This window comes from Oryx dammah, unplaced genomic scaffold (genome assembly GCF_014754425.2).
Source record: "Oryx dammah isolate SB20612 unplaced genomic scaffold, SCBI_Odam_1.1 HiC_scaffold_12, whole genome shotgun sequence".
Taxonomy (NCBI): domain Eukaryota; kingdom Metazoa; phylum Chordata; class Mammalia; order Artiodactyla; family Bovidae; genus Oryx; species Oryx dammah.
In genome coordinates this window covers 4,385,817-4,394,983 of record NW_024070196.1, presented here as the reverse complement: position 1 = coordinate 4,394,983, position 9,167 = coordinate 4,385,817, and the positions used below count along the sequence as shown (strand labels likewise).

General features: G+C 44.6%; 1 protein-coding gene and 1 non-coding gene across 3 annotated transcripts in view; both read left to right on the top strand.

Moving 5' to 3' along the window:
- The first annotated feature begins 113 nt into the window (after positions 1-113).
- MND1 (meiotic nuclear divisions 1) overlaps positions 114-9,167 on the top strand; it is an 80,207-nt gene continuing 71,153 nt past the window's right edge. Inside the window, exons 1-2 of one of the 2 annotated variants that reach the window (XM_040251421.1) lie at positions 114-156; positions 6,134-6,199. In XM_040251421.1, the coding sequence (XP_040107355.1) occupies positions 154-156; positions 6,134-6,199 (69 nt within the window). In that variant the 5' untranslated portion in view covers positions 114-153. Of the gene's footprint in view, positions 157-4,645; positions 4,788-6,133; positions 6,200-9,167 lie in introns of those variants that run through there. The other variant, XM_040251422.1, reaches the window with a different exon arrangement.
- Positions 6,407-6,479, top strand: TRNAC-GCA. Its single transcript has one exon. It is a non-coding gene; the product is annotated as a tRNA-Cys (tRNA).

Sequence of the window (9,167 nt, the reverse complement as noted above, 5' to 3'; positions counted from 1 at the left end):
GCGCCGCAGGAGCGAGGGCTGGTCTTTCTTCCCCTCCTCCCCCTCGCTGCTCCGCCCGCAGGGCGGTGTCGGCGCCAAAATCAAACCCGCCCGAGCCGGCCCCGCCCCTCGCCGCGTGCGGGTCCCGCCGCCGGAAGACGAGCCGCCCGCGCCATGGTAAGAGTCGGGGGCGCGCTTCCCGGTGCCCGTCCTCCCCGCGGTCCGGCCGCTTAATCCTCCGGCCGTGTGGGACCCCGGCCTGGCCGGCTCCGGGCTCCTGGGGTGGCTGCAGGGGCCGGCTCCCCCGCCGGGTCAGACGCCGCGTCCGGCCCGCGCTTTCCGGCTGCCGCTGCCCCAGTCCAAGGCAGGCATGCAGCGCCGGGACCCCGCTTCATGCCCCCCGCGCCCTCCCGGGCGGCTTAAACGCGGAGCGTTCGAGAACGTGCCCCGTGTCTCACAGGCTCAGCAGTCTGTCAGCAGGGCCAAGAGTCGCTTCAGAAGCCGTGTCCCGGCTCCCCGCCTCCGGCCTCCAGAAGGCGCCGCCCCCGCTTGAGAACCTTGGGGGAAGCGGCATTGAGGGCTCGAGGGCTTCGCTTGATCCCTGACGATTAATGGGTTTGTGCATTGTAGCCGGTAGAGCACATTTCAGAATTCCTCACAATTTCTAAAGTGACCTAAAGACTCTCCACTTTGTGCCGGTTAGAGGATTTCTGTGCAAATGCTCCTTTTTTACTGAAGGGCAGGACTCACTTCCAAAGTTGCTGTATTAGGGAAGCACCCGGGCTCCCCCGCGGCTCAGGCTGGGAAGAATCTGCATACAATGCAGGAGACCCGGGTTGGACCCCTGGGTGGGAAAGACACCCCACCCCCAGAGAAGAGAATGGCAGCCCACCCCAGTGCTCTTGCCTGGAGAGTTCCACGGACAGAGGAGCCTGGCGGGCTGCAGTCCACGGGGTGACAGCCTGACACGGCTGAGCGCGCTCAGGAAACTGCACTGACTTGGTCAGACATGGCCTTCTTGTGTGGCCCAGTGAGTTCAGTCATGGTTAGATTCCAAACCATCTCTTTGTTTTGCGAGTTTAATGTCTTTCTGCTCATCAAATCATTTTCATAAACCTTCAGAGTTTCTACTCTCGCTGCCCCCCACCTTCTCTTGGCAGAGAATCAACGTCTAATGAAATGGATCAAAGATTTTAATATCGTATTTAAGTTAAGTGGCCGTTATTTTGCCAAGCTAGTGGTGGATGGGGATCTAGGTTGTTCAGTGTTTATTTGAAGGTAGTTGTCCAGATGTAATCATAACTGATAACGGCTTCTTTGTGGTTAGACTAACGCCCAGCCACCTGGGCATAAATTGATGTAGGAAGCCAAACAAGCACACACTTAAATCTGGTACCAGTGCGCCCTCATATATTTCTGTTTATAGTTACTAGCCAGATACAACTGACTACTGTGTTAACTTTTTGTTTTTGTCTTTTTACCGACTGACTCTACACCTGCATCGCCTTCTAATAGTAAATGGTTTAATGTGCCTTTAACTCTTTTCTGATGTTTACCTCTGGTAATGGAGAAACATGAAACAAAATTTTTTGTAAGAGACATATTTCCCACTTTTCATGTATCATTAAGAAATAAGTTTCAGTTCAGTTCAGTCGCTCAGTCGTGTCTGACTCTTTGCGACCCCATGAATCGCAGCACGCCAGGCCTCCCTTTCCATCACCAACTCCCAGAGTTCACTCAGACTCACGTTCATCGAGTCCGTGATGCCATCCAGCCATCTCATCCTCTGTCGTCCCCTTCTCCTCCTGCCCCCAATCCTTCCCAGCATCAAAGTCTTTTCCAATGAGTCAACTCTTCTCATGAGGTGGCCAAAGTACTGGAGTTTCAGCTTTAGCATCATTCCTTCCAAAGAAATCCCAGGGCTGATCTCCTTCAGAATGGACTGGTTGGATCTCCTTGCAGTCCAAGAAATAAGTTTAGTATTATACAAAGATAACCTTTCTTCTCTTTCCTGATTGTTAATTAATAGCTGTTTGCTTCAGTTTGGTTATGCTTGCAGGATAGACAATTGTTTTAAGTCCAAGCATGTTTTTGAAATTGGAGATACCTGGTGTGGTCTGCTACTTCTGAGGGCAGCAGCTATCATCTACTTTTAATTTTTCAAAATTTTACTAGTGATCAACAGGGCTGACTTTAGGATTTCTTTTTTTTTTTTGGACTGCATAGCAGTCCAAAATCTTAATTCCCTGACAAGGGATCGAAACTGTCTCCTGCAGTAGAAGCACTGGGTCCCAAATCACTGGCCCTCCAGGGAATTCCTGACTTTAGGATTTTTTTAACTTATGATAAGAGAAGACTCCTTTCATTTTCCTAAAGTCAAGTGTTGAGTGAATCTCTAACTTATACTATCAGGAGATTTTCTTTCATCTTAAATTTTACGTGAGCCCTTGTTGATTTTTTTGGAGAAATTTCTAAGTATGAAGTAATGTGGCATCCTTTTACATTAGTTATTTTAACTCTGGCCATGATACTCTCCTACCATGGTTAGTAATAAACATTCTTTGTAGTGGTTAAGGAGCGTGATGAATAAATTAGCCTGAAACCAGTGTTAAGGGATGATTATGTGTGTGCGAGCTAAGTCGCTTAAGTTGTGTCCAACTCTTTGCCACCCCATGTGTCGTAGCTCGCCAGGCTCCCCTGTCCGTGGGATTCTCCAGGCAAGAATACTGGAGTGGGCTGCCAGGCCCTCCTCCGGGGATTTCCCGACCCAGGGATCAAAGCCAGGTGTCTGGTGTCTCCCACGTTGGCAGGCAGGATCTTCTGCACTGGTGTCACCTGGGGAACTCCTCTGTGTTTCGTGAGTCACTTTCATAAGCTGCTGAGCTGAGTTGATAAGTGCTTTCCTCAAACTGTGCCCTCAGGACACAGTTCTACCCATTGCCTGCCTCTGCGTGGCAAATTCTTGTGGAGCCCAGGCTCTCAAGGAGCAGTTTATAACACCAACGTGTTAGGAGCCTTTTCTAAAGCATTGGATCTTTTTCCAGTGATGCAGCCACAGACTGAAGCCCTAAGAGCCCTGCAGTACCCCTAACTTAACCTCCAGATTCTAGGCTGAGAAAAACCATTTTCTCAATCCTGGGGCACGTATAATCCCATAATAACCCCCGTTTCCCCCTACCCCTGTATGCCCTTCCCTCCTCCTCCCCAGTGGCAGCTGCTAGTTTGTTCTCTTTATCTGGGAGTCTGCTGCTTTTTTGTTTTGTTGACTAGTTTGTTGTATTTTCTAGATTCCACATTTAACTGTTATCGTATATTGTTTGTCTTTCTCTGATTTATTTCACTTAGCCTTCCAAGTCGGCCCATGTTGCTGCTTTTTTATGATGGAGTCATAAGAATCTGTGTGTGTGTGTGTGTGTGTACACCACATCTTTATCCATTCATCCTTGGTGAACACAGGTTACTTCCATGTCTTCACAAATGTAAATAATGCTACAGTGAACATTGGGGTGCGTGTATCTTGGGGTGCGTGTATCTTTTTGAATTTGTGCTTCTTTGGGATATATACACACAGCAGTGGAAGTGGTGGATTGCATTTTTAGAGAAAGCTCCATACCGTTTTCCACAGGTTTCGCACCAGTATCCATTGCCACCGAAGTATACGAGGGTTCCCTTTCCCCATGTCCTCACCAGCATTTGTTAGTCGCGGTCTTTTTGATAACGGCAGTTCTGACAGGTGTGGTGAGCGTCTCACTGTGGTTTTGATTTGCATGAGAGGAAAGTGTTTTAGGTGGAACAGCATTTTGTAAAAGGCACAGAGGGGATTCCCTGGTGGTCCAGTGGTGTACTTTCGCTGCAGAGGGCCCAGGTTCAGTTCCAGGTCACACAAGCTGCGCCTTGTGGCATGGAACCAAAAACAGGCACAGAAATGGGAAAGAGCATGCTGCAAGTGGAGGACTACAAGTAGTTTTTGTATTACAGCTTAACTTGCTTAGCTCTTCATGTTCTGGTAAATTTGAGGTGGTGAGTGGGCCTGTGAGAGCCTTGTCTATCATTCGAGGGTGACGGGATGCTCCTGGATGGTTAGGAGCCGCTGAAAAGGTTTAAGTGAGGGAGAGGCATCATTAGATTTGCTTTTTGACAGCCCAGAATGTGGCCTTGGAGGGACAGAGTGTGGTGAGCAGCCTGCAGATCTAAAGTGGGCCTGAGCTTAGGCAGAGGCATGAGGCATGGAGCAGACGGCATAGAGTGGAGAAACAGCTCAGCACAGAGGTTGGCAGGGCTTGGTAACTGGTTGTCTGTGAAATGGAGATGAAGGAACCTAGGGTGACGCCAGGCCTCTGGCTTGGGTAACAAGTGGCATCTAACTGAACTCAAGATCCAGAAGAGCAGGTTTGGGAGGAGGTGTGGGAGAGGAAGAGGTCAGTTTAGACCTCCCAAGTTTGAGGCTGTTCAGCAGGCAAGTGATTAAATGTGATTGGAGTTCAGGCCCCCATCTAGCCCACAGATGTAAAGATTTGAGGTCTTAGCATGAAAACAGGTAAGATCAAAGAAAGCATATGAGGGGATCAATAGAGAAGGAACCTGGGGAACTGCAGTATTTGAGAATGGACAGAGGAAAAAGAGAAAAATATTAACTTTGAGGCTACTTATATTACCTATACAATCATCAAGGAACACTGGATAATTTGCTGTGAAAGTGAGTGTGTGCGTTTCTAGGCCGTATATTCTGGAATGCATTCACAACGGCAGTTCCAAATTCCTTTCCCTGTCTAGTGCTGGCTTTCATTTCTGATGCAGGTTTTGATTGGGTAGGTTTATTATTATTGATTTATTTATGTCTGCTTTTTAAGTGGTATATTTTAAAGTTCTTACCAAACAGTTTTTATATTCCTATGAGTGTGTGTGTGCATGCATGCTGAGTTGCTCAGTCATGTCCGACTCTTTGTGACCCCATGGACTGTAGCCCACCAGTCTCCTCTGTCCATGGGATTCTCCAGGCAAGAATGCTGGAGTGGGTTGCCATGCCCTCTTCCAGGGAATTTTCCTGGCCCGGGGATTGAACCTGCATCTCTTGGCAGGTGGGTTCTTTACCACTAGCACCACCTGGGAAGCCTATATTCCCTTATAATCCCATGCAATTTTTGAGAAAGATGCAGATTACTTCAGAAACATTGATGTGGAATCTTCCATGAGAGCACTAGGGATTATGGTTCTCATTCTCTTTGTTATTTTCTGTAAATACTTGCTTTGAGGACATTGGGTTTTTTGAAAAATCAGACTTAAGCGTTAGGTATATACTCTCTATAAAATATAGAGTAAAATTTATTATTAGCAGTACATTTCAGTTACATCTTAATTATTTAACTTCATATTGGCTAAAGGGTAGGATAATAATCGCCTGAAGTAGGCTTTCATTTCTACGTGCATATGTTTCCCTTCCTCCAGCCTGCCCTCCACAATGCTACGTTACTCTGAGTCCCTGCTTTAGAAATTGCCCTCTCGCTCCTCAGTTGCCTGGAGTAAAGTCTACTCTCAAACTGGATAGTCAGCCTACCATAATCTGGCCCCAGACAACCTCTCTCATCTCATCTGCCGCTCCCTTACACCCTCATTCATTGAATAAGCGTCCCTAAGTGTTTGTCTCTCTAGAGCATTCCATGAACTTCCATAACCCTGTGCCTATGTGTGGTCTGTCCAGGATACCCTCCTCACTGTTTCTCAACTTGCCAAAATCCCGCTTATCTCTTGCCTTCCGAGCTAACTCTTCTCTCTTTCCTGGGTAGAATTAATTCATTCTGTCTTGGGTAGCAATTTATGCATGTACCTGTTCATCAATGGGAAGCATTGTATGGCTGTTTATTTTCTTTGAGAGATTAACTCTTTTGAAGGTAGATACAACGATTTATTGATCATTTGATACATACTGAATTTCTACAAAATGCCAGACTATCTCAGCCACAGTTGTTATTATTATAGTGGCAGCACCTACCACAAGGCCTGGATATGAGATTTATTAACCCTCTTGTCTCAGACGAGACCGAGCATTATTTCTAATAATGTTTCGAACCAAGTTGTCTTAAAAAGCATTGGTTTTTGGTTTTTGTTTTTAAAGCAGTTTACTTTTTAACTTTTATGCCTAACTTTTGTACTTTAGTCGAAGAAAAAAGGACTAAGTGCAGAGGAAAAGAGAACCCGCATGATGGAGATATTTTACGAGACGGTAAGTTGTTTCCCTTAAGATTTTTAGTACTTTGTGCAATTTTCTCTGTAAGTATGTGTGTTAACTGTACCTTTTTCACTATAAATCAATACCGACCAACTTCCTGAAGAATGAGTAAAACTCAGCCAGCGTTTGTGGTTCCTGTGGGCTGTGGAGCACGAAAGAACCCTGTCCCAGTGTCTGTAGAGTCTCTTGTATTCAGGGGCTTCCCTGGTGGCTCAGTTGGTAAAGCATCTGCCTGCAATGCAGGAGACCCGGGTTCGATCCCTGGGTCAGGAAGACCCCCTGGAGAAAGAATAGGCTACCCACACCAGTATTCTTGGATTTCCCTTGTGGCTCAGCTGGTAAAGAATCCACCTGCAGTGCCGGAGACCTGGGTTCAATCCCTGAGTTGGAAAGATCCCATGGAGAAGGGAACGGCTACCCACTCCAGTATTCTGGCCTGGACTCACACAGAGTCAGACACGACTGAGCGACTTTCACTTTTCTATCCAGACTGCCCTACCCTCTGGCACCATAATTTTTTTTTTTAAATCTTTATATTGGAGCATAGTTGACTAACAGTGTTGTGTTAGTTCCAGGTACAGCAAAGTGATTTGTTTATACATATACAAGACTCTCCCTTACAGTATAGAGGGTAGTTCCTTAAATGGACTCCTATACCAAACACTGCAGAAGCATGAGAGGGCCACCTTAGTCTCGATGCAGACGGCGCAGGAAAGGCTTCACAGCACCTTTAAAACGGGAAGGATGCTGTTTGCTAAGCAGATGATCAGAGAAGTTGTGGACAGAAGAAACTTGTGTTATTGCTTGGTCTCACATCTTGTTTTTTTTCACATTAATTATGCTGCTGTATATTGTTCACTTATATCTGGATATGAGATTTATTAATAATAACAGCCCCAAAATATGTATTAAGGACTTAGAACAAGGTTGGAAACTTTTCTAGAATCTGTAGACATAACAGTGAAGTAGAGGGACAAAGGCCATGCCCTTATGGAGCTTAGATTCTAATTCAGGGAAGCAGAAGAATAATGCTAATATTTTGATGTTGCTGAAACAGGGTAACAGTATAATAGAGTCTAATGGGATGCAGGGGAGACACTGTTCTAAGTACTTTCCACATACGAGCTCATTTAATCCTTAAAATTACCTCATGAAGTAACAGATTGCATTATATTGTCCCTATTTTATAGATATAGAATTCAGAGGTGTAGGAAGTTTAGTTCATTTGCCCTAGAGCTAGTAGATGATGGAGCTAAGTAAGATTGTAACCTGGGTGTCTAGCTACAGCATCATTAAACACTGTGGTGTACTACTGACCTGGGCAAGGATTTGTTGAGGGAATGGTTCCAAGGGTTAACTTTTGCCATATAATCCTAGATTTTAAAACACACAATTGATATTTTTTTTCACAATTTATGATGACCTTAATGTCTAATTACTGATAACAGTGCTTTCTAGATGTTTTTGTCATCAAATGATGTCAAAGTATGTTGTGCCTCAGTTGTCAAATATTGATGCAAAGAAAATTATAACATAATTTGTAAATCTACAACTATAGCATAGAAATAACTGCCATGAATTGTTACCCCCTTTTGTTGATAACAATCTGTACAAATAGTTCAGTAATTCTAACATCATAGGTCTAGCCTGTTTAAACTTGTAGACTGGTATTCTACAGAAACTAACTTTAGACTTGGAGTATGGGAGACAGACGAGAAATATGCTACAGATAAACTTGTAATGAAGCTTCTGCTGGGTTGCTGCTAAGTCGCTTCAGTCGTGTCCGACTCTGTGCCACCCCATAGACGGCAGCCCATCAGGCTCCCCCGTCCCTGGGATTCTCCAGGCAAGAACACTGGAGTGGGTTGCCATTTCCTTCTCCAATGCATGAAGGTGAAAAGTGAAAGTGAAGTCGCTCAGTCATGTCTGACTCTTAGCGACCCCATGGACTGCAGCCCACCGGGCTCCTCCATCCATGGGATTTTCCAGGCAAGAGTACTGGAGTGGGGTGCCATTGCCTTCTCCAGCTGGGTTAACAAGTATGAAATAAATCCAGAGTCGTTTGTCTACAGAAAGAGAGTCCAATAAGCCCTGAAAACTAAAAAGTGCTTTAACAAGCTAGCCAAACCTAATCCTGACTAACATAAGACAGTCACATTTACTGTTTATCTGAATATTTGTATATTTTGCTGCAGAAATGTTCATATGTGATATACTGGCAGTGTTCTGCCATACACTCTATGTGTCCCGTATTACCCTTCTAAACTTCAGAAAGTTTCAGTCAGGAACACAGCTTTCTCCAAAATTGTGGCACTAACTATAGACCTTTGAGTTTTACAGCTATCACCACATCTAAAAAATGGAGTATTCTTTGAAATGTTGAAGTAACCTAAGCCTTAAGTCTCTTGACTACTTTCATATTTAAATGCTTTAAAGCATACATTATATAAATTAATGCCTACATTTTATTAACCCAGTTTTGGGCAGCTCCATATAGTGTGATGATAGCCCAGAGCTTATATATTATTTTTCTTCAGTGATTAAATGCAACTCATACTAGCAGACTGGATACTTTAAATGAGAAAGGAGCACGTCAGCCACTTTTTCTGTTTTCTCAGTTTTCCACAGAATACACCACTGAAATAATTTTAATTCTGCTAATGTGTATTAGGCATGTACATCTTCTGTGTGATGCTAATTAACAAAGATGAATGAGGCAGTAAAGACCTTCCCTTAAGGAGGACACTGATGCTTTTCTGTCTCTGAAAGACTTATCTTATTGTCCCCTTTCCATGGTCAGGTATCAAAGTCAGAAACATGGATTAATTAATCCATTCAGCAAATAAGCATCTATTAATTTCCAGGCATAGTTCTAGATACATTATTGAACAAAATAGAAAAAAACATACTGTTTTTATAATTTGGCATTTCAGTGGCCCTGAGATTTCCACCTCAGTGCGGA